This window comes from Anguilla rostrata, chromosome 3, assembly GCF_018555375.3.
Source record: "Anguilla rostrata isolate EN2019 chromosome 3, ASM1855537v3, whole genome shotgun sequence".
NCBI lineage: Eukaryota > Metazoa > Chordata > Actinopteri > Anguilliformes > Anguillidae > Anguilla > Anguilla rostrata.
In genome coordinates, this window is record NC_057935.1 from 54,702,762 (window position 1) to 54,729,148 (window position 26,387).

The following is a 26,387-nucleotide window of genomic DNA, read 5'->3' on the forward strand; positions in this document are numbered from 1 at the left end:
CTCAATGTTAAAAATAAGTTTATTGACTCACACCCTAATGACACCAAACAAAGTTCAAGAATGGATCCATTAGGAGCGCAAAGAATTCATATCAGAATGAGAGGCAGTCGTAAAGATCAAGGATCATATAATCAAATAAGTCATCTCTATATTATTTCACAATGCAATCTCAACAGTCATGCACAGAGAAAAAGAAAGCAAGAACGCACCTGGACTAAATATGCCAGACAGGATCTTAAGAATCTCGGTGAACATTGTGAGGTTGCTTCATTTATTGTCAGCAAATTCTTACTTACCCTCAGCCCTAACTACTTTCACTGACATGGACGCTTCAGGCTAATCAGGCAAACAATTGAAAAAAATATCTACAGTGCCATGAAAAAGTATTTTCCCCTTTCCTGGTTTCCTCTATTATTGCATATTTGTCACACTGCATGGTTTTTCTCTTTAGACAGAGAAACTGAGAAAATGCACCCTTGTGAAAAAGTAATTGTCTAACCCCTTAGTTACTCAATCAAGTAACCAAATTTAATTGATAATTACATTCAGCTGATTGAACACAGCCCTCTTGACTGTAAACCCCACTAATATTGAACCCTACCATCAGAGTCAAGTAGTCACCAAAAGATTTCTTTGAGCACACTATCCCACAATTAAAGAAAATTCCAAAGGGGAGGAGAAAGTTGTTGAAATATATCAGTCTGGAAAGGGTTACAAAGCCATTTGTAAGGCTCTGGGACTCCACCGAACCACAGTGAGAATCATTATCTCCAAATGGAAAACACTCGGTACAGTGTTGAATCTTCCCTGCAGTGGTCGGCTTGCCAAAATTTCTCCAAAGGCACACTGACAACTCATCCAGGAAGTCACAAAAGATCTCAGAAGAACATCCAAAGAACTATAGGCCTCTCTAGTATCAGCTAAGTTAAAAAATGTATTTTGAGTTTACTCAGGTTCTCTTTGTCTAATATTACATTTTATATTACAAGATCAGGAACCACTCGGTGTGACAAATATGCAATAATAAAGGAAATCAAAAAGGGGGCAAATACTTTTTCACAGCAATGTATGAACCTAAAAGTAAAGGTGACTTTGGTTTTTGCAATCCAAAGCCGTCTTTACTTAGCATTCCTTTGAATACTACTGTAGTCTATCACACAGTCAAACGAAGGTATAAACAGTGACTCAGATTTCAGACATAGTGTTTGGCTGAAAAATAAATTCTGGAGGGGGAGGTACTCGCATCTAAGTTATATTCTGCCGGTTTGTTCCAGAATTTATATGAATAAATCTCTAACAAAAAGCTGTATCTCCTGATATTTCTGCATACATATTTGCTTTGCCTTCACATACAATTGCAGTCTCCCTTTAGTGGACAGCTAGAGCAGCTGCTGCAGGCTTGATCGACAGTGATGTTGAAACCTTTCAGGTGAGAATAGCAGACCACACTCCATTACCAGGTCTGATCTTAGTCCCCAGGATTAAGATATGGAAAAAAGATACAAAATATACATTTTGATTGTTATATTTTGACCTGTAAATATATATCCATAGTTTACACTGCAATCATCTACGTACAAAGCATTTCTATTCCTTTAATGTTGTCTGAAGTGGAGTAATAACAGATTAAATTGCTGCATAATTAAATGTGGCTTCACACTCCTCTAGTTAACAGCAGGCTGAAATCTCCATCAAGCAAACTGGCAGGAAAAAAAACAAACATAAGAAAACAGAAATCAGCTGTTTTACACAAACACACATGCATATATACATTCTATATATATGCATCAAGACATTTTTGCACCCTAGGCTCTGCGCAGTTTTCGCGATTCTGAACCTCGCGCACAGAGGTAGAGTGTGACTCTATCCAAAATTGAAATGGCTGAAACTCTCAACCAAAAAAAACAAAAAAAAAAAAACAAAAATAAAAACGTCACTTTGGAGTCAACTGAGAGGACAGAGCGCCTTCTGAAAGGGAGGACCTATGAGGCAGAGAGGGGTGGGGGCAGGCTCTGGAGGATGCTACAGCCGCAGGTCCAGCGTAGTCACCACACGGCCCGAACCCACACTTTCAGTCATACAGTGCTTTTGCGCTCCTCTACACCTGGTCTCGCAGTTTCGCCAACCTCTGGGACAGCTCGTCCTGGAGACAAGCACAAGAGGGGGCTCAGGGTTAGGGAGGGCGTCGGCGTGCCAACGTCCCAGATGAAAGCAATTACCAATCAGCGAAAAGGGCCCGGTACGAAAAGTGAGCGCGTGTGAGTAGGCTGCATGCGAATGTGTGTGAGCGCGCTAGCGCGCGACGTTAGCGTACCTGCTCAGCCGATGCCACGCTGGTCCCCACGGAGCCCGTCTGGCCCTGGGGCAGCTCCATGTTCAGGTCCAGTCTGCAGTAACACACAGGAGATACAAGGAACGCCATTACACCGTGCTCGGGATACATCAGCACCTGCAGCTTATGCAATGGCCGCTCCTGTCCACAGCGCTAGTGGAGAATTCAGGAAAGCCGGAGCCCGAGCGCAGCTGTTCATCCAGATAAGGACTGTGGCCGCCGTCTGTGACCCTGGACTGCTGAGTGTACGCGTGTGCGCGTGCGCACACACACACACACACGCGCACACACACACAGGCCTGTCACATATTTCCCTCTCATACACCACACACACTCTTTCTCCCCCTTCTCCTGTCTGCTCACGCTCAGGCACTGTGCACTCACGACTGCATCTGCACATCCTTCTGAAAGCACCAGAGCTCAGGCAGGAGTATCTACGGGCAGCGCTGCCTCCCCCTGCTCTTTGGAGTCATCAGGACCGGCATGCAGGGTTCCCCTTCCCAGGCCCATCGCTGGGTTAACAGGTGCAGGTCTGCAGTGACTCATTCACACAATAAAGCACCCAGCTTACCCAGCCTCATCTGCCATTTCATGCATCAGGGAATCCACTTCATTCTGAAACACACACACGAGCACAAATAAATAAATGCATATTCTTCAGCCGCCCCTGATCAATCAATCAATCAATCAACAAATAGTGTTGTAATTCTGTTATTTGTTATTGTTAGAATGGACAGGATGGAGGGGAAAAAAAGAGACAAAATATAATACAACTGACTGTTGTTCGTATTAGTCACCACAAGAGGGCACTACTGCATAGCCCGAGGTCTTTGTATCTACTTTCGGATTACTGCTCCGTGACCAGGCCTAAAGCTGAACTGAGCTCAGATACTGAGCGGCAGCACATGCCAAATCCATTGAGACGCTGTGTCAAAGACGCCAGTGATGGAAAGGAGAAAGGGGGCGTGCCCCGAAGAATGAGGGGCGGAGCACGTCACCTGTGGGAAACTGCACAGCCAGTTCGTACCTGCGGCGTTGTGAGGGTGGTTGTACTGCTCATCGTGTCCTCCATCTGCGCCGTCTGAACGTCCAGCGTCTCAAACTGCCGCTCAAACTTATCCATTAGGGCTGAGATCTGGAGTAGAGATGGGGAGGAGCTACATCATTGCACTCGGGCCCTAACAACGGTTCTTCCCAAATATATGCACTAACAAATGTCCATTAATCTGTTAAAATTAATTCCGTAATTTTCACAAGTACGTTGATAGCATGGGATAGAATATTTTTTAGGGATTGCGAACTAAGCTTTTTAAGTGTTTTTTATACTTCAGCAAGCCTGCACTAAAATACTGAATCACAACAATGCGCAGCTTTAATTGGCAACAAATACAACAGACCTGCACACTGCAGGATACATTGCATATAATTTATTCAGTTTGATAAGAGGAAGTGCACAGATTTTAGATATGTTAATATATTCCTTCATTAAATATGAATGTAGATTCCAACCAGATCTAAAAACACAACACTGGTAAAGACAGAGAGCAACTCTAGCAACATACAGTGACACGCATGGACGCACACACAGCACATGCTACAGACCAACGTATGCACACATACATGCACACACTCCATACCTTCTCCAAGTTCATGCTTTTCAGCGTGGCATCCATGGACTTCACAACTCCGGCCATCGATTTGGTGACCTGTGAGGAAGACAAGGACACACTCTCACTGTCTGCACTGTCACCATCAAACTGCCAGGGGTGAATGGGGTGAGCACACAGGTACTGCAGGTCTCTGCCATAGCTCTCTGTGCAAACACAATTCCACAATACCATTTGTGGCCAGAGGGGGAGCCTTAATGCACAACCTAAATATGCAACAACATAAATAAAAAAAAATCATCTACATCTATGAATTATGAGGCTGTACTGAGAATACTATTATATAAACAATACATTAATTATATAATCACAGGAAGGCTACGCAGTCAATGTGAGAGAGGACCTGCCCTATTTACGCAGCTGAGTTTGACAACAGGGTAGTAGGAACAGCTTGCACAAGGGAGCAACAGCTGTGCCACAAACAAGTTTCAGAACAAAAGCACCGTCAATGCCGTAATGTATAAACACAAGAAAAACACTGCTTCATGTATCGGTGAGAGTTACAGCATTAAATAAACTGAGAGCACAGACGTAGAGTGAGGAAAGACTGATTCATTTAGTGGTAAGACCCGAAGCATTCAAAAGCACTGTCTGCATACAAAAGAAGGAATATTTAAAAAATGATTAGTAGAATGAGCAGCAGGACGTAGACTGGAGCCGATTTGCATGTCCTGGCCCCCGCTATAAATAAAACACTTAATTCCGAGGGTAGACTACAGGGTTTTAGTCACAATTTTTCAGTTTTCAAGATCTTAAGAAAATCCTAAGAAAATCTCTAGTCTTTGTGCGATCACTGCGTGCACCCGTCTCTGACGGCTGTTTAAAGTGAGACTGTCTGAGACTCAATTTCAGTTCCCCAATCCAGCCTTAAATTAGTCGACGACTCTCGTATCTAACAGATTTAATTTTATTGCAAGTCTTTAGGCATGGCTCCTAACTTGCATACAGTGTGACCCCCCGACTACGTGTGCATTTCAGTTACAGAAACGCAGCATTTGAATGTATTTTCCCACATGAAACACATCCTGTCTCTGCCGATTGGCCCCTGGGCAGCAATATTGAAATGATGCATTTCAGGCTAAATCAGTGGGTACCTTAGAAGTCTGTGCTTTTTTTGTTTTATTTTTGACAAATTAGCAATACTTCTGTCCAAATATGTATATGAATATACGTCCAGGGTAACTAGTTAGCTCACCCAGACAAAGCACTAGTCCTCGGTATACTGACGGTGAGCACAGTGTTACATAGAAATAAAATAAATAAACAGGGTTGCTAGGCTGTAAGAAACATTGTTTTTATTTCACCTTATTCATGGTGACGGCGGTTTGGACCCTGGCAGCAACCGCGTCCACGCGCGCACTCATCCTCAGGAAGTTGATGGACTGGTTCTTCTGTCGGATGGCATTTTCCGCATGTATCCTGGCAACTTCCATGTTTCCCTTCTGAATGGCCTGAGTGAGCAGATGGATTTCATTATAAGCGCCCAAATCTTCAAAGGCACGCACAATGGTGTTTGGTTCTGTGACATCACAAACAACTCATTTTCGGAGCTACCTTCTTCACTTTGACCTTCTCTGCCTTTTCCTCTTTGTCACATTTCTTGGAGTTTCGCTGGAGCTCTTTGGCAGCGAACTTCAAGTTGAAAAGGTGTTCTGTGATTGGATGTTAAGGCCTTCACTCTGTGCTCTGACTTCAAATAAGTAAGAATGTAAGCAACAGCAAGCAAGGAAGGAAGGAAGGAAGGAAGGAATAAATAAATAAATAAATAAATAAATAACCATGCACCGCAATCTCCGTTTTTCAAATTGATGGAGGTGGAAAAGTACTCTGCAAAGATGAGGTTCATCAGTAAAGCAGGCTACATGCATACAATTCATCATTCACCTCCTGCACAACTTACAGAATACAGCAACTTTGAAAATAACACTTTCTGACGAGCATTTGAAGCCTGGAAATGGTAATTTTGTCAAACAAGTGACGGCCTCATTCCCAACATAATGTACCAATGCAAATTAATGTGGCTAAATGTAGTCCACACGTAATGCGCAACGTCGTTTCCTGATTGAACTAGGCCGACGTGGTGGAAATATGAAACAACATGCATGGATCCCAGCCCTTCCGAATGAAACTTGCGGGCTAGATATTAGGAAATAACGTTGCAGTATCAAAGAAAAAGCGATAAAACATAACAACTATCAGCGAGCCATTCATAAATTTTTAAACCTACGATGGGTGGTGGCATCACATGATCAATGTAAACAACCAATCCATCGAATACGGGATTCATGGAGCTCTTTCCACTACCACAAGCGGAAATGAACAAGCTAATTAAGGCCTATCCAATTTAGAAAGAACAGGGGCACCTTATGTTTTGATGGAATCGTGTCAAACGCTGGCAACATAAACTGTACGGACAGCTAGTTAGCAAAACGCTCGAGAAAGAAACATAAGCAGGTCTGTATCAAGCAAACACAATAACACGAACGAGTACTATACTATGTACAACAGACTATTAGTGAGTTACCAGTGAACTTTAGTAAAACCAATAGATTATTAAATTTTAGTCCAATGATAGCTAAGACGGATCATAAGAACGCTCGGTTACTATATTACAATTTTCTTGAATACAATGTGAACTGTACCGACAATTTCATTATCTTGAACACAGAGACAAACAAGTAAACGAAATAATGTTATTAGGCTTGTAGTGTTATTGCTAACTAGTGGATAGCTAATTATCTATAGAAGAGTAATTCTAACTAACTAACACAGCATCGTGGCTAGGTAGCTCCCTAACAAGCCCAGGAGCTAGCAAAGTAGGCTATTGCAAAACGTCCCACTTCTAGCTAACTTCGAGCATGTAACATCGGTATCGAGTCGCTCGTCTACTGTAACGTTAGCTCCTTAGCTCCAAAGCTAACTTGTTTGCAGAAGTGCTAACACATGGACAACAAGCCAAAATAACTCAACTATTTAAATAATTTGCGCTAACCTTAACTATCCTGGTAATGTTAACTTACTAGTGAACAATAAATCACAAATAGTATTTATTCACCATACAGTTAACGTGTACATGAATATGATTTATCCGAGCAGCTAGTAAGAATCAGCTAGCTACCGTTAGCTTGTAAAAAAAACAAACATATTTGGCTAACATTAACTTGCTCGCCAGCTAGCTATCACAGATATAAACAACTCCGACAGGCCCTCTTGCTCTTTCTTCAATAAGGATACTTTCCATACTCGACATGATTGTAAATTAATCTCTGACGTTACAGTTTGCCAGCGGTCTTGGACTCCAGCTAGTGTAGGTGAAGTAGCTTGTTAGCCACCTTGCTGAAGTTACAGTTATTTCGTATGATTAAGCGTCGGTTATATTTTGACTAGCTATTTCGATTCACTCTTACTTCCGGCTATAAGCCACAACTGGAATGATGACATCACCATCACGCCTTCGAAATCGTGCCCTGTGTACGTCACAAGTGTTCGGGAACACAGTGGCGAACTGGGCGCTCATGCGATTTTTTCTAAGGCTGTGTAGAATAACTTTAATGACGTCAATTTTTTATTTTTGGAAACGAGTTGATTGACCTTTTTATGAAGCACATTTGCTTAAAGGGTTTGTGGTTTTCATCTCTTGACACCGACTCAGTTTATCCGGCAGGAAGCAATTTCCAGTGCGTATGTTATTTCAAAATTAGAATAGATAAGGTATCTTAATCGGGCTGTTTGCTGTACCAGTGTAGCCTACAGCCATGCGTAAATACATGGGAAGACGTGTGCACACACGAGACTGGGGTTGAATGCACCTAAAAACGTATTTCTGTCAAAAGGCATATAAAATAGGCTATTTTGATTCCGCGCTGAATCAGCCTAACTGACTAAATAGAATGTTCTAGGTACACAACTAACTGGCTAACGTCAGAAACCGATGGAAAATACAGGAATGCTTGTTTTTAAGCGAACTGAACGGGACACATACTAAGCTGGACATATCGGTTTGATCGGATGACTGCATCTCCCCAATGTATGTTCTTGTCCGAGCGCGCGCTATATGGTCTATATGCGGAGTCTGGTCTGGAAGGTGCCTGGACGCAGAGCCTATGCGAGCATGGGCAGGCTGGCGAGTGTGCGATGTGACAGTGGCGCATGAAAGCCCAGGTTGACTGTGAGGGGGCGGGGGAACTGGCTTGATTGATGATTAGGTTTGCGTCTCTACATCACGGGAGCAGAGACGGATGAGTCACCATCCGCTTCATATAATATTCAGTGTGATCGCGCTGCTGCAGCGCGTGTGCAGCATCTTCTTGGCTTCCCCCTCCCCCCGGCCTGCCGTGCACGCTCGCCCCCTCAGCAGGACAGGCTCTACAAACCAGCTTAAGGCTGCTGCATTTTCACATTCATGTTTACATAAAGAGCTCGAACCCCCCCCTCGCAGCTTCTCCTATGTGCAGATACTCTATGATATAGAGTGCTCATTTTTCATATGATGACAAGGAGCATGTTGTCATGCATGATGCCTTGGCTGAAGGATTTGAATAGTTCTGTCAAGTTTCTAGATTTGAATACAATGCTGTATTATAAATCTAATCTCCTTTGTTATTGGTTACGGTCATGTTTTCTTAAAAGTAGAAAAGGTCTGCTATGCACCTTTTCTGTCTGTGACATATGGCTCACAGGCTCACTGAGTCCATTTTGAAAATGTCATATTTACCCTCTTTTTGGCAGGAGTCCATGAAAGCTGTCATTTATATGCAAGCACTTTACACAATCTCTTGCTTTCAGTCAGCAGATCACATCTGTTGAGTTTTTGTGAATAGCTTAGTATTTCAACTGATCCCATGAGCTCTAGTCCTTTTTATTTCAAATGGGTTTTTTTCATTTTCAACGATCATGTGTTAAACCCGTCTTAAATAAGATAATGTGAGCCCAATAGAATGAGTGGACTAGGCAGTATGAAAGTCATTATGAAGACAAAGTGCAACAATACCTCGATTTCAGTAAGGTTTTTTGTGGCCTTTGGTCTTCTAGGTCATGGAAATGTATTGGTGGGCTGTTTTCTGACTGCCCAGGTCATTTTGCTGTAGACTGGCTGTGAACACATGTAGGTGTAAAGACACAGTTCATAGGCTGGGTTTATGTTCCAACACATTAATTACACAAAGGATTTGTTCTTTGAATTAGCTGGATAGATTGCATTGTTTTTTTTTTTTTTGTTTTTTTTTTGAAGATTTTATCTGGCTTTAAATTCAGCAGATTAGAGATGAAACCTTTACCCAATCATTTTATTGAATTTTCAAACCCTGCTCAACCATGGTTAGCTATGACTGATCTTAAACTGATACTGGTATATGCCGGTACCATATTGCATGTGAAGGCTTTCACTGTACTGTATTCAAAGGATTTTCTTCAAACGAGGATTAAGCAATACATTCTTGATGAAAACATTCACAAAGACAGACACCCTTCTGTTTGTCAGAAAAGTTAGATACTTCAAAGAGTACAGTTAAGAGAAGTTTTGCTGTAATGTAAGGTCATTTCAATTGCCCATTGATCTGTTATCCACATCTGCCAATATTAAGGGGTCCTTCAAGGTCCAAGCATTTGTTAATAATCGCTGACTTGTTTGCTGTCAGGATGGAAAGGAAACCCATAAGGTTATGATGTTAAAGTCAATGCAGAGGCAGGTTTTTTAAATGGGATGGATGGTTTTGTAAAAAAAAAAAAAAAAAAAGTCATGCCTCAGAGAAAAAAAAAGATCTATAGAGCGTGAGCCCCATCTCAGCACTCTGGCCCGCGTTAATATGTAAACCCTTTTCCTGCAGGCTAACTATTTGCCCTTTACTCTCCTGTGACACTGATGTGTACTCAGCAGTGTTCTGCCACAGCTTTTCCACTGATAAGGACGCATATCACTACCACAGTAGGGGGGATCTGTGCATGTCCCATCTAAGAACCTGTATGACAATACTTTCAATTGAAGTCAATAATAGCAATCATTTTCATGTATTATTATTATTATTATTATACTGCTATACTTTTTACACTGTTGTTACTGCTGTTTCCTTTAGCCGAGGGAAAAGAGTGTCTGAAAAAGCATACTTAAGAGCAGGAAATATAAAAAACAAACTGCCATCAAAAAGGTTTGATTACAAAGTCCAAGTGGTTGCGGTGATGTTGCTGGCCTTTGTGCACATGGACAGACTGGGTCCCAGGAGACTTGCTGTTTCAGTGAACCCAATAAACTGGTGATGTGGCTTAGCCAAGCTCAGCAGTATGACACAACACTATGAATCCTCACCTGTGGGGTAGCACTGGACACTCCTGAACCCTGCAGCAACAATGTCCCCTGAGACCCAATGGGGGTGGATATAGAAAGCCAAGAGTCTAACTCCAGGGTTCCAGGACATTCTGTGACATTCTTATTGTTTGCAGGAATTTGAATGTGTTCTGTACGATACATCTTCACAAAGCGGTGTAAGTATGGCCCTAATTATTGTCATTTTGTTACGATAATGAGTATGCTATTATAATGAGGGCGTCCAGAATGAAACCATCGAACGGACATGTACAGTAGTAGGTTGAAAGATTGCAAAATGTTTCGCCTCAATGGAATCCGTCTATTTGTCAGTATCTTGCAATATATTATAATGTAACGATTCGTGCAGGTAAAATGAGCCAATACATTTGTTTTACAGTGTTATGATTGTTTTTGCAGTCACGAAAATAATTATACCGGTGTTGGTATACAATGCTGAATGATGCATGGGTAGACAGACTCCCACCACCTGTTAAAGATCGCCCAAACCCCATTGTTGTGGTTTGTCTACCGTGTGGACTACCTTAAAATTGTGACGCCAGGTTTCCATGGAAACTGGTTTACGCTACAGGGTCTAAGAGAGAAAACAGTGCGAGATATTCCGGAGTTTCATTTCAGAACCACGCTCAGCCTGGACAGCGACCACACACGCAACTCCGGCTTCGTAATTCTCATTTTCTTGTAAATGCTTCCAGAAAAAAAAAGATATACTGACCATAGAAGGATCGTACCCACTGACAACCAACGGCGCGGTGTTATTTCAGTTTATCTGCAATTTAGGTGAGTTACTTTCTCCCTGACACTTTTCTCCTATTACTAGCACTGTCGTGGTCTATGGTTGTTGCTAGGTGTGTGACGGCATTCAGGTGAATACATGACTGACCCAGCGGCGAACAACAAGTTTGCGTCATGGTTTTCAGAACATTTTTAAATTTAGTACGACGAACTGGAACCACGGAAAGTTATTTATTAGCGATGTCAATATAGTTACAGATGCATATTCAGGCTTTGAAAGGAACGAGTGTTCCACTGTGCAGAGTGGAGCAGTTTATTGAAAGAACTTCAGACTGATCATTGTAGCTATTTCACTTGGCCCTGTTCGTTATTTTGGAAATATCCATTGCCAATACGAATTAACACAGTGTCTTCGGATGCCAGACTTTGACAATAAACAAGGGATTATCGAAACAAGTGCACTCAGACAAAACAGTAGGCTAGCCAGGCTTAGGTTACATTAGCAGTTACATTAGCGTTATTATCTTCAGTTGTTCGTTTTTATGCCAGTACACCACACGCGGTTGCTGTTTTGTTCTCAGATTATGCAAGTAGCCTACTGTTGCTCATTATGTTTATTAGCCAACCTAGAACTGTTGACGTTAGTAATGCTGGGACAAATTGTTCTAAATGATATCAAAAAAATTATATGAACTGAATCTGACAGATAGACGCCAGACAGATGTTGTGGGGGCAGCGATATGTTCTTTAATTTAAGGTTACGGAAAACAAGAGCTTGACACTTTTATGACGACCGAGCTTGAGTGTAGTTTCCACGTTTTGCGTTACATTTTGTGTCTATTTTCTTTATTTCATTTTTTTTTTTGCACCTGAATCGTAGGCGTGACACGTAACACACAATTGCCTACATCAACAAAGTTATTTTGCATGTGTGATTTCGTGGGTTATTATTTATTTATTTATTTATTTATAAGACGGTTTAATGATACGACGTTTGTTAAAGAACAATGGCCTTCAAGTTGACTAAGTCGAAGCAGCCTTTGCTATCTTGGTGAAGTTTTCAGTCTGTCAAAGACGGTGGCAAATCTAGCTTTAGCTAACTGCAGTTTATCGGCAGATCTTTCGCACTCTTTTTGTTTGAAAGCGATCCGTTGCGTTCATCAACAAAGCCTGTTAAGACTTATGCTCTGAATTTTATGTAAACATGGTATAAATCTGGTGGAGATGCGCATCTGGATGCAGTTTTTTTTTTTAAATCCAGCTATGACTCACACAGGCTTATTTGAGAGAGAGTGAGTGAGCGAGAAGGTGGTGGGGGAGGAGGAGGGTATTGGAGACGAAATCCCGCTGCATTGCTACGTTTCCAACATTTCCGACCCGAAGTGCTCTTTAAGTTCATTTTCTCCACAGACAGAGATCCCAGACATTCACCTAATAACAGCGATGACGAAGCGTGACGCACAAACAGTGGCGTATAAACCGAAAGCTCATGTTTGTGTTTGGCATATATCCCTAGTGACACGTGCAAACATGCAAACAGGGTTGGCTGTCCGTCTTAGCTCATCTTCCCCTTGGCACGGGCATGATTCTTGGCTGGATCTTACGTGTCCATGCATGTGTGAAGTCATCCTTTTTCTTTAAGTTTTTAAGACCTCATAACATTCTTACCTCATCGCTTTGGACCAGTAAACTGCACTCGGTTTCCTGAACGTGTTTCGCTTTTATCAGTACTATGCGTCTTACTTGCCGTGCTGTCTGATACACTTTAATTAGTATTGACTTTATCTCCGCTTGTGTATGATTTTTAAAATTTATAATTAAGGTTATGACAAGTTGTAAGGCTATTATGGTAAGTACAGGATATGACACGTTTCTGCCCGCCCCCCTCCCCCCTCCATATATATATATATAATAGTGCACCTAGCACTACAACTGTAAAACTCAAAACAGCCTTACTCTGTGGAAATAAAGCAAAATACTGGAGAACTGACTATAAACCTCGATCACTAAACAAATGATAGCAATAAAGACAGTGAAAGAAAACTTGCAAAACAACCCTGGCTTGTAAATGGGCAACATAATAAAGGTGAACATTGCTTTTAGAGAGGGCCCTTGGCGGTGTGCTGGCAACGCTGCCAGCTCTGGAAGCTATTACTTGCATTCATCATTACATTGAATTATTTACTTACTTAGTGGACACCCTTATGCAGACCCACTCACAGTACTTACACTACATAACTCCAAAGAATACAGCTGGATATTCACCTGGAACCTTGTGTTAACCAGTTCTTTAGTCACTCTTCACCACCACTGCCCTCAGTTCTTCCTCTCATCATTTTCCTGGCTGACCCGGTGAATTATTATACGCTGTACTGGTGAAATGGAAATCCGCATCTCATGTTGAGAGCCCGTGATCACAGTGATTTCTTCATGTCAGAATGCTGTGGGTAGGATTATGTTCAATCGCGCCAATGCATTTATGTACTTGGAAACTTTTTATTATTAGATATATTTTGTCATTCAACTAGGTAGGTCAATCATGGACCAGGGAATCAGTTTGGATAGGCATTGGAAAGAGTTGCACTCAATCAGATTGATAAGGTGTTTTTTGTTTGTCAGATGCAGGGAGATTTGTGGAAATTCGCCAGGACATTGGGGTTAGCATCCCCTCCTAGAATAGTGGCATGAGATCTTCAATGACCACAGTGAGTCAGAACCTATATTTGATGTCTCATACAAAGGATGGAACCTACTACATCACAGGGCCCCATCACTGTGCTGGGGCATTTGATTTATTTTTGTCCAGGACGAATAGTGTCCCCTACTGACCCACCAGCACCTCTTTCAGTAGCAAGTTTGGCAAGACCTAGGAGGTCTCCCTCCCAAGCACTTACCAAACCAACACCTGCCTTCCAGTTTCACGAGAAGAGCTCAGGGTGATATGGCTGCTGGGGAAGAATGAGGAAAGTAGGAAAGTGGGGGGGGTGACTTTTTTCATAACTTGAGCATGCATGTTGTGTCCATTCTGCTGGACAACCATGCACAGAACGAAACATATCAAAATTGGAATTGCAGTTTTTATGTGTGGCAATAGTCCCTATGAAAATCAGGTCAGGCGGGGGAGGGGGGGGGGGGGGGTTGGGGGGGTGGGGGGTGGTAGCCCGGACAAAAACGTTGATTGGTTTCTTTTTCAAATTAATGAACGGCGAACTGATTCTGGGAAACACAGAAGCAGATGTATTGATGAGCTGATTTTATACCAATGGCGTGCTCAGTTAAACATGGTTGTTAACTTTAATTAAGTCAGTCACACTTCAGTGCAAATACCTTATGTAGTCTTGTACTCAGACAATGTCCTTTTTGGTGCTACGTTTATTTATGAGTAGGGTGATTCATTGTTAATTCATTTATTTATGTTTTTAAAAATAAATTCCCACTAAAATGATCAATTGTTGTTTGAAGACTTTCTCTGAATTAAGTTTTTATTTTATTCATTTGTATTGATTACAAAATGTATATATGTGATACAGTTATAATTAGTAGTCAGACACCATGGAAGACCCTATCATTTCCACAATTACTCTTTTCCAGTAACTGTGGGGTATGTAAGGACATGATAGTTGTAGATATAAATTAACTCCATGGATTAGTCCATCATAGCAATATCTTTTTGAATTGAATCATTAGGCATGTAGTTACATAAGGGAAACTGAGTACTTGGCAATAATGATTAAATATAGTGTTTATGCCCTGAGGACACTTCCTTGAATGGGATTTGTGGCCAGGAAGTAAGACATGACACTTTGCTTATGAGCAATGAGAGAGGTGTGGCCAGAACAGTAGCAAAATTTGGGTTCTAAGCACGAAGACCCCCGCCCCCACCCCCCAATTTTAATATTTACTTTTTGTACACTTGGACTATTGTGGCATGGACCCATAATAAACAAACAAATAAACAGATAAATAAACAGAAATAAATAAATAAATAAAATTTACATCTGTTGCTCATTTCAAATTGAAAGACATTAAAACTGTTAAAACAAAATTAAATCAAATGAAAAGACTCTTGTCATTATGGCTTGGGATTGGAGTTGTGCAGCATGGATTCATGTTATCATCATGGTGGTGTGCAGTATTACCCACTCCCAATTGGCCACAGTGTCTAGATCAATAATAAAAATCCAGAAAGTAGCTGAAAATGAGCATAGTATTCACTGGAGTGCCATATTATATTTACAATGAAATAAAGCAGTCAATGGTCAGATAATTGGTCTGTGGGAGGTCTGGCAATTGTATAAACTCATGGGAAAATAAAGGCAGTAAAGGAATTCAGGGTAAACCCAAAGAACAAGGATTTAAGACTAAAAACTGCAGGCAAATAATAGAAAATAAAGCAAATATAAGAGTGGTGCTCTGCCTGGAACATGCCAAAAATAAACAAATAAATAATTAGGGAGATGATTAAAAAGTATTATGGAGATATACATAGAGCTTCAGAGCATCAGTTTTCTCAGACTTAAATCAAGTTAAAGAATGTATCATATCCCCAAATTGATATGAAAATAGGAGGAGTGGTGTAACATTACTTATTGCAGTGGCTGACAATACTGTGAATTGTGAAAGAGTAGCCATTTCCTTAACACAATTGGTCCATCGTCTGTGACCCTTGGTTCTAATAAATTAATTCTATTTGGAATATGTGAGGAACCAAATATCACTATATCAAATATCAGATAAAATGCATAAAAGTAAATTAAAAATGCATTTAACCTTTAGATATATGGCTTGCCCAACATATAGAAACAAGCAGAAAACCTGCATGTTTCCTTTATTGATGGTAACATATGTACGTAAATATTAACCGCAATTAATAATTAATATTGTGCACAGCAGATAAATTCCTGACAATAACAAGGTTGGAATCAAAGGTTCCAAAAGAATTGTCATAGAAAATTATTGGGTAAATTAAATGTAGTGACACCAAAACACTATTATGTCAAAGGTTAAGAAAGACAAACACAAAATTCAAATTGGTGTTCAGAAAAATATTGTTGTGGAATATATTAATTAACAAACCAATCATTGGTTTGAATATAATTCCTGGTGTTAACTTATCAACCAATCATTGGTTTGAATAGAATTCCTAGTGTGAAAAAAGACCCCATGAACATAAACCAGGGGTAAACCAGAGATAGTAACACTAAAACACAATTATCATGATAAGTAAGAAACATCATAACAAATATCGTAACTCATCATCATCATCACAAACATTCACAATTGGTGCGTTCAGGACAAATTACTCTAAGAACACATGGAATTTCAGATGATCAAATACATTTGTTGAGATGATATTGACAAAGAAAAAAAAACCATGCTTAGAGTCAAAAACTCACCCATCCATACATTTAAATGTTAAGAAACAACAATTATACCATTATGGGTAGTTGCAAGCTGTGTGCGTGATTGTGAGAGCTCCTTGTGTGTAGAATTACATTATTATTTTCAGGAATAGATGTGTCTTAGAGGGATATAGGTTCTTTTCTTTCCTTTACAAAAAAGCTTCTCGGAAGTGCTGTCGCAGCTTTTCTGGGCCTTTCATTCTGCAGATGTTTGTGACAGTTTAGGTCAGAAGCATTACAGAAGCTAGTTTTTGGCGACTTCATCAGTGCTGCACAATGAGATAATGGGGGGCCATTTTTTTTCTATTTTCTCCTTCCTTTACTTGGAGAGAATGAATGCAAGCCATAATGGATCTGCAGCCAAGGGAACTAAGTCCCTAGTCAGAAAACAGACCTTAGTTCTGACTCACTTCTTAGGCAGACATGCCCAACCATTCAGCACCATCCCAAGTGGAAAAAAAAATAGGCAGATGAGCAATATTGTCATGGATACTGCTTTTGTCTGTCCAGAGCATCATCTTGTCAACCAGAATGAATGATTGTGTGAATCGCACAAATTACAAGACTGTAGTTTTTCTTAATGTAGGGAGGTTTTTACTGTATTTATCATTTATGTAATTGTAATAAATATAACCGTCCCACCCACATTTCTTCCTGTCTCTCTTCTCTCCCAATTCCCATCAATGTGTGTGCGTGTGTGCGTGCGTGCTTGCGTGTGTGTGTGTGCGCGTGCGTGCGCGTGTGTGTGCGTCCGTGCGTGTGTGTGTGTGTGTGTGTGTGTGTACATGATGTTTTTCCATCAATGACTAGGATGATTAATGCATCAAGCCAGCAATGAGTCATTCATTTTAACCATGTTTGTTCCAGAGCAAGAAGACAATCAATACAAGCTGTTTTGGGATAGTCTGTTTCATTCTTTTTTGAATGGACTTCTAATTCTGTGCTGAGCTCAGTTTAAGAAATAAATGCATCATACTTTCAGTCTCCTCCTTTGAATCAATAGTGCCTCATTCAGCTCAGTATCAAGCAAAGAAAATGTCAGCAAGACTCTTATATTTGAAATTCAAAGCAGCATGGGGAATTGACTGTGGGTTCTTATGTTTCCCATAGCTTAATGGTGTGAACCTCAGACCTTGCTGAACTTGATTGAACTAGTTCCATGTCGAGGCCATTATCTGGAAAAGATGCCACAAGTTTAATGACAAATAGCTGTTTGTGAAACAATGCATACTAAGTAAAAAGGGGGGACACAAATATACATCATAGCTTTCTTTTCCTTTACATTGTGGATAACAGAATGGTTAGGAACCTTATCATCATAATTAAATACTTATTTGATTATTATGAACGAAACAGGTAATGTCAAGATAGAAAGACTTTTTCTTAAATATCACTCTTCACGTCAGTCCATTTGAAACATAAAATGACATGTTTTATGGCTCTCAGAAAAAAAAAAGTTTAATATACAGCAAATTGATATTTTCGCCTAAAGTTAAAAAGGCATTACTGTCTGATGTTATTTGTGATGAATCTAGGAATAAGGCCTTGTTTCTGCCTTTGTCTTTCTGGAAAATACAATCAATGACAGCAGCATATTAGCAATATTGTCATCGAAACTGTGAACCTCATGACAATTTATAGTTATACCAATCAATTCTGTAGGATAACCAGTGCTAAAGGGAAGCTGCTGACATCTCTGTAAAGCACATGTATTTTTTTGTGTGCTTCGAAAGTTTTATTAACAGCAATATTAAATTTAAACTCACCAGTGGGCCTTAAAACACAGTTTTCCTTATATTTGTAACCATCCACAGCTGAATGGCAGCCTGGTAACATCACTCTCCAAAATATAAAAGGAAGTCAAAAAAGTCAAAGAATTAAAATATATACATATTACTTAAGTAATTTAATCAATAAGGATAATTATATTGTGGAATGGGAAACACTGTTAATGAATCTGCATCTGAAAAGTGTTTATGACAAAGGTTACCTAGCTCTCACGTCACACTTCTTGGAACTCTTATTGTTTTTGCTCTTTGTGACTCTCTGTGCTCTTAATAAGTGCCACTGTGCATTTGGATGGTGGCATAACTTAAGGCATCATTCACATATCACACAAAAACAAAACAAAACAAAACAAAATAAAAAAACCAACAGCTGAAGTTATTGTTGACAGAACATGACTTGTAAAGATAGTTGAGTGGGTGGAGCATATATCAAATCAGTATAGATCATCCATATAATATGTGTGTGTTTTTTTTTTCTCTTTCAGACAGATGTAGAAGATAGTTATATATATGTATATACACACACACACACACACACACTTCCTTCTTCAGTATATCTACCTGATATATAAGAAAAATACATTTACTATCTGTACCAGGGAAAGCACCGAGTCCAGACTGAAAGATTAGGTAGATGTTCTTTTGGTGGTGTTATGACACAGAGCTGTTGCTGGGGAAAAGAGGGTCTGTCTCACACCACTTAGAAACCAAATTATACTCTGTGTTTATTTGCACAATGGAAAGCTTTTCCACCTACATTTAAGAGCTACTTAGCAACAGTGGGTTTAGCACCCTCCTCCCACTTACTCAGGTAAAACTAATGAGGGCTAAATGACCGCCTCTTATAAGAGCCATATGATATTTCTGGAATCGTAATCTGGTGCACTTTGGTTTCTAGTTTATTCAAACTGTATATTTAAGTTTCTACCCAATCCCATCCTCCCATACACATAGCTTTTGCTTCATCGTTCAAACATTTAATAATACAAAGAAAAATGTAACCCAGACACTAAAATGTTTAAATCATCAACATCCTGGCAACATGTTTTGTTTTTTAATTGTTTTGGACAATGATGTGGCAGACATGCTTCAGCCTTCTTCAGTTTCTCAAAATGCACTGAAAAGTGCAAAGTTCAATGATGACAACCCAAATGACATCATCATCGTCAATTAGATGAGAAAACAGATCATGTCAGCTGAATAATTATATGATAAACAAAAAAGTGTTTCAAAATGTTTGTACAAAAATGCAATGTGTTCCTTTCTCTCTTTGCAGAAAAGTCTGGTGAGGATGACAGAACTCAGCACAGACCGCAGGTTTCACAGTCTGACCCAGGAGCAAGTCCAGACCTTGGACCAGGTCCTGACTGCAGTCATTCCTATTCATGGGAGGGGTAACTTTCCTACCTTGGAAGTGAAACCCAAAGACATCATCCACATGGTGAGAGACAAGCTGATCGAAAAGGGTATCAAGGTGCGTGATGTGCGCCTCAATGGTTCCACTGCCAGCCATGTGCTAGTCAAGGAGAATGGCACCAGCTACAAAGATCTGGACATCATCTTTGGGGTTGAGTTGCCTAAGCAGGAAGACTTTCAGATAATCAAGGATGTTGTTCTGCGTTGCCTCCTGGACTTCTTGCCCAGGGGGGTCAATAAAGACAAGATCACTGCCCTTACTATGAAGGAGGCATACGTTCAGAAGATGGTCAAGGTCTTCACTGAACATGACCGCTGGAGCCTCATCTCCCTGTCCAACAACAGTGGCAAGAACGTGGAGCTTAAATTTGTCAACTCTCTGCGGCGGCAGTTTGAGTTCAGCGTGGACTCTTTCCAGATCATCCTGGATCGCATGCTGGAGTCCTACTTGGAGGCTGAGAGGAGGCTGGGGTCTCAGCATGAGAGGCTGGAGGACAGAGCTTCAGTGCACCAGAGGACCAGTCAACCTCGGGTTGTTCCAGCGAAGTTGCCATCCACCTCTCTGGATTTGGACAAACCCCAGAGTCTAGATAAGGATCTGGTAGGCAGGACAGATGGTGCATCAAGCTCAGGTGACAGTTCGTGCTGCTTTGCGGAGGTAGATATGAGAGAGGAGGAGCCGCCACACATGACTGAAGAGCCAGTCACAGAGACAGCACATATGGAGAAAGTCACAGACACAAAAGATATGGAGGAAGTCACAGAGACAAAAGATATGGACGAGGTCACAGAGATGGAGCAAGTTGCAGAAATGAGTGCTCTGGTTCCAGGCCCAGTCTCTGAGTCACAAGAGGAGGCAGAGTTGATGGCAAAAAAGACAGAAGCAGAGGGGAAAGTGGTATGTGTTATAGAGAATAATATGGAGACTTCAGCCCTTAAAGAACAGGTACCAAATGAGGTGTCAATAGAGGCAACAATCTCATTGAACACAATAGCTCAGGTTCACATGGAAAACTCTACAGACATAGAGCCAACAGACAGTCACTCAGTGCCCCTGATTAAAGAAACAACAGCTGAAGGACAAGTTACACTTAAGGTACTATGTGTACCACCATGCCAGTCCTGTGCATGCCTTTCTGAGGAAACACAGGACACAGAATATTCCTTGCCTCCTCCTGCAAAGAAAACCTACAAAAACTCTCAGATGGTTGTCCTTAAGCATTCTTCTCCGAAACCTCCAAGGAAAATGTCAAAGAAAGTAGCAACTGTGATATCATCTCCTGGTAAAACAAATTCCCCAGATGAACTATCTGTTGCCGGTCCAATATTAAACCTTTCTGAAGCAACCTCTGTTGAATCAGTACCGATGGTAGTTGATGTAACTGGCCCTGATACAAATCACTGCAAATCTCCAACTAGCACACCTCAGCATGACAATTGTCAAGTCAAACTGTTAAACATAGTCAACACAATCAACACTGCTGAACTCCAAGATAATGACACAGAATCACTAGTAGAGATCACATGCTCAAGTCAAAATTGTGAATTTCTCACTCAAAGTTTTACGATAACGTCTAAATGCAATGAACTTGGGGTCACACAACTCAGTGACAAAGGTCAATACAAACAGATTCCTGCTGTGGAAGTACTGCCTCCTTCTCCCCAGGCACTGGAGCTTGCTGATGAGATACCTGAGTCTGCTCAGCTGGTACCAGAACTTACTACAGTGGCACCAGAGTCCGTTGTCCAAGTACCACAAAGGGACACAGAGGTTCCTGAGTTTACTGAACATATTCTAGAATCTGCTCCTCAGGTTCCAGACTTTACTGAAGACTTGCTACAATCTGCTCTGCAGGTTCCAGAGTTTACGGAACATATACTAGAATCAGCTCCTCAGGTTCCAGGGTTTAATGTCCAGGTAGCAGTAGCTTCTTCACCAGAAACAGAGCTACCTGCTCATGTACACAAACCTAATACCCAGACTTCTAATGCACCAGAACTTGATACCCAGTCATTGGAGTCAAATGTTGATGTACCAGAACTTGCTGTCCAGACACAGGAGTCTGTTGTCCTGGAACCAGAACCTGATGTCCAGGTCCTTGAGTCTGATGTCCAGGAACCACAACCTGATGTTCAGGTACTGGAGTCTGTTGCCCAGGAACCAGAACCTGATATTCAGGTCCTTGAGTCTAATGTGCAGGAACCAGAAACTAAAGTCCAGGTACTCAAGTCTGTTGTCCAGGAACCAGAGTCCAATGTACAGGTACTTGACTGTGATGTTCAGGAGGCAGTACATGATGTCCCGGGACTAGATTCAGATTTCCAAGTAGTAGAGCCTGTGGCCCAGTGTGAGAAACTAAAGATGGAAGCAGCACCAAATATTCAAGAGACAGAGACTACAGTACCAACTAGGGACCTGACAGCCATCACAGTGGTGGCAGAGAGCATGTACGGAGATTTTGAGCAGGCTATGGACCACCTGCGATACCGGCTGATCGCCACACGCAATCCTGAGGAGATTCGAGGAGGGGGCCTGCTCAAGTACAGTAACCTGCTTGTGCGGGAGTTCAAGCCGGCCAGCGAGACAGAAATAAAGACCCTGGAACGTTACATGTGCTCACGATTCTTCATTGACTTCCCCGACGTCAATGAGCAGCAGCGCAAGATTGAGTCTTACCTGCGCAACCACTTCATTGGCGAGGAGAAAAGCAAGTATGACTACCTGATGACTCTCAGGAGGGTCGTTAATGAGAGCACAGTCTGCCTGATGGGCCATGAGCGCCGGCAGACCCTCAACATGATCACCGTCCTGGCCCTCAAGGTGTTGGGTGAACAGAACATAATCCCCAACACCACCAATGTTACCTGCTACTACCAGCCAGCACCCTATATGGCCGACCACAGTTTCAACAACTATTACATTGCCCACGGCCAGCCTCCACTCTTTTACCAGCCTTACCCTCTCCATATTCACATGCAGACTGGCCTGGTGTAGTACAAGGAAGAGGGTGAGAGCAGGAGACCACTGCCAGGGTTAACAATGCCGTTCAGTGACAAAGCACCCACCATGACCGTAATACTTAAACAAATGAGCAAACAAAATAACATCTAATAAATCAGCGTGAGAAAAGAAAAAAAAACATCAGTCCAAATACCTAACAAAATAATTGTTCACAAAATGTGCACAAACGCTGAAGTCATTTGGGGCTGATCATGGGAGCTTTTATTGCCAAAAGGATTAAATGTCACCGTCTCAGAATAATGGACCCAGCAGCTGAAAGCGCTTGTGTATGCCTCGCACAAAAGCATGGCTGTTGATCATTTGGAATTAAAAACTTAAAACAAAAAGAACTTCTGGCACATTGTGTCAGTACTTGTAGGCAGTATGTGTCCTTGACCGAGAGAGGGTGTGGCCCAGTAACCTGCAGGCTGAGCCCATTAGCTGAACTCTCCTGATAGGGTAACTCCAGTAACACTGGAGCAAGACCGTTGGTGTCACAGAAGATCCACTCAATTTACAAATTCTTCTTTTCATGTAATCACTACAGATCCTTACCAGAGAAACTGTAAGGGAATGGGGGGAGGGGAGCTGTGGCAATTTTAATTCATTTTTGTTTCAGTCAGTTGTTCCATCAGTGTCCAGGCCGAGTCCAAATGATAGCATTTTTGAAAAAAATCTGGTTGTTCCACATGTCAAGAGACTGCTATTTATGTCTGGGTTTTTGTTTATTTATTATTCTGCAGAATAATCTAATGAAAAGAAAGTTGTAATAGAAAATATGATGACATACCAATTACTATTCCATGAGATATGTCCTATATATCCTTATACAAAAGTCCGTTTTGTGCAAGAATATAGAAAGCATCATGAAATATATGTCTTTTCAAACAAAGTTTTGATCTGGATCTGTGAATTGTTCTGCATTGTCATGTCTGATCTACAGAACGTGTATAAGTCCAGGAACATGAAAGCCCATGAGATCATGACAACAGTGTATTTCTGTGGTAAGGACAGGTTAGCACATATTCAAAACCTGTTTAATATGGATTGTTCATTTCTTAGGAATTACATTTGATTACTCAGAAAATATGTGGAGGAACAACACCTGTTTTAACAAAAAAAAAATAATAATAATGTTTTAGACTTGGGGAAAATGGCCCATAAGTGGATTACACTTGATCTTTTCCATTATCCCATCTGAGGATGCATTGTGCTTGACATCAGAGACTGGCTATTAGCCTGAAACTTAAAGTAGGTAGACATCTCAGATTGAAGCACCTAGGCCAGATTCATTTTTAAATCTTCCTAATACATGTCAGTTTATTGTTATATTTAACACGTCTTAAAGAAGTGACAGTTTTAATTAAATGTAATATTTGTCCAGTATGCCCACTATAAATTGGGATACATCTGCTTCACAGTCATGACCCTTTACAAGTTTTGAAGGAAATTCTTTGCTGCCAATTTATTTCTGCTTTCTTTCTGAAGGACTGTAGGCAGGCGTGTGATTAACTTGCAAAAAAAGAAAATTAATTGTGAAAATGAATTTAATGAATTGTGTAGGTGTCTTTTGTGTATCTGCGATGCACAGTGTCGGGTTTATATAATAACAAGTAATAACCAGCCAGGAATTAATATAACCTATGACGCATTGTTCAGCCTCAAAGGACACCAACTGATGTCAGTAAGAAAGGTCTAAAGAAGCATGTACTACCCATCAGGGATTAGAAAGGAGGAATCTCTACCTTCCACACTGCCCACCCCTGTATAAAAGGCAAATACTTTATTTTCAAACTAACAAGCTGTGCCAAACACATGCACACACGTAAGCGCACTCATGCATACCCATACACGCAAAGACACATGCATGCGCACACACATGTTTACACACACAATGCTGGAAAGAGAAGGAGACAGACAGAGACTTTGTTTTGTGCAATACTGAAAACAATATGAAATATGTAGATCTTGTATGTTCGATCCTACAGTTGTGTTGAATTTTTTCAGGGGATTGTCCTGAGTTACTGCTGTAGAGACTGGTTATAAAAAAAAAATCAGATTTCCCTTGGTTGTTGTAACACTGTCAGTACTTTGTTATGTGAAGTATTTGCTTTTGACATTATTTTCTAGGCTTATCTTCAAGTCTCTCTGTTCATGTACTTGTTTGTTTAATTCATTGAAGCTATTAGATTGGCATCATTGCCAGAAGACTGATTGGCGCTGTGTTGAGGGTCCAGGATTTCTTGGACCTATGGCTGACTATGACTGACATTATCTGTCAGTATGAATGCTTTGGAAAGGGAGCTACCACCAGTATCATCCTGTCAATGCCACTCTCGTCACATATATTATAGCAGGGCTGTCAAATTCCACTTCCTGGCTGGCCTTGAGTGCAATGGTTTTACCTCACAGTTCTGCTGACGTAACTGGGCATTAGTTAATTAGTCGTATACCTATTCATCTGTGAATTTCCCAAAATGCATTGCTGTAGAATGTATCTTAAGCCACAGAGACATAGATATGAAGTATTTTTTACATATTAAAAAGAGATCATTGAATTAATGTTAGCCGAACGAGCGTACTTAAGGCCTTCCAGGAACTGTTTGACACTCTTGAACTGGACTGAAGAAAAAAAAAAAAATGAATCAGACTGTCCAGGACAGGCAACAGAATTACTGCAACTGCAATCACCCCAAACACAGCCAAAGATGGGGTTTTGCAGGAACACTCACACAAGTGCCTATAAATGATACTACAGCAGCATGTCTGGGAAACACCATTTATCCATGTATTGAATATATGGATATTTACTTGTGGGGTTACTTGTTTTTCACCTGTGTGTTATATGGTTGCCCTTCATTAGTGCTGCTTGTTTTGATGTTTATTGTAATATTTTTTCAGTCTGTGCTTGGTTATGGAAATATTAAAATAAAAAAGAACACTCCACGTTTGGAAAATGGTTTTTATTTACTCAGGAACGCTGTTAAAATAAATAAATAAATAATAATAATAAAAGATTTAAAAGCCCTGGAAAAAGCCCTGCCAAAGATACAAAGATCAACTCATTTCTATCCGCATTAAACTAGTGTCCATAAATAAATCAATTTAAAAAAATGAAAAAAGTTTGCTTTAGATAACACCTATAGTTTCATTCTAACTGGTCATTGTCTTTTTCTGTCTGACTGAGGTAGAGGCCTCACTATTTCAGGGAAGCACACCAAGAGACCACAAAAATGTCTAAACAAAATCAAATCTTTGCCCACCTCAGCCTTTTGTGATCATTTGACGTATGATTCTTGGGCATGAATTTCACTGTACTTGAGAGTAGCTGAGAAGGGTCAGGGCACTGTAGAAACACACATTTTTTGCCTACTGGCTTCAGGAGAATTGGATGATTAAACTTCGGATTCAACTCTGTTGAACTCATGTTGCTGAACACGTGGCAGGTAATGTTGGCTGTGAAAGGCCTTCCAGTGTCACTGCTCTTGATGCAAAATGATTGCGAGGACACGCGTCACATTTCCCGCTTGATGTTTGTCTGAAGTGCATTGTTTTCCCCAGCAGAGGGAGCTCTTAAGAGACACTTTAACAGAATGGGGAACTAACCAGAGGTAAACATCAACCTCTTCAACTGCTTACTCTCAGGCTAGTCTTAGAATTATGAATTTCACACTGATATGCATTTCGGAAGTTGCTTCATTTATCACTGTTGCCTGTTTGCAGTTCCT

The 26,387-nt window shown here is 40.8% G+C and overlaps 2 protein-coding genes across 4 annotated transcripts; one reads left to right on the forward strand and one right to left on the reverse strand.

Moving 5' to 3' along the window:
* LOC135251176 (charged multivesicular body protein 1b) lies at positions 1 to 7,435 on the reverse strand. Its single transcript, XM_064328336.1, has 8 exons — positions 7,234 to 7,435; positions 5,554 to 5,651; positions 5,304 to 5,450; positions 3,970 to 4,038; positions 3,360 to 3,467; positions 2,904 to 2,947; positions 2,315 to 2,387; positions 1 to 2,143 (listed from the first exon to the last, which is right to left on the reverse strand). Exons 1-8 carry the CDS (start codon positions 7,247 to 7,249, stop codon positions 2,099 to 2,101), a joined length of 600 nt encoding a protein of 199 aa, XP_064184406.1. The 5' UTR covers positions 7,250 to 7,435; the 3' UTR covers positions 1 to 2,098.
* Positions 7,436 to 10,280: 2,845 nt separating this feature from the next.
* LOC135251177 (uncharacterized) lies at positions 10,281 to 25,603 on the forward strand. Of its 3 annotated transcripts, XM_064328338.1 has the most exons (3): positions 10,281 to 10,476; positions 11,014 to 11,098; positions 19,519 to 25,603. In XM_064328338.1, the coding sequence occupies exon 3, from the start codon at positions 19,534 to 19,536 to the stop codon at positions 22,651 to 22,653; it is 3,120 nt and encodes a 1,039-aa protein (XP_064184408.1). In that variant the 5' UTR covers positions 10,281 to 10,476; positions 11,014 to 11,098; positions 19,519 to 19,533; the 3' UTR covers positions 22,654 to 25,603. The 3 variants fall into 3 exon arrangements, with proteins under 3 accessions (XP_064184408.1, XP_064184409.1, XP_064184407.1); XM_064328339.1 differs by lacking the exon at positions 11,014 to 11,098; XM_064328337.1 differs by lacking the exon at positions 10,281 to 10,476 and having other exon boundaries at positions 10,691 to 11,098.
* The last annotated feature ends 784 nt before the right edge of the window (positions 25,604 to 26,387 follow it).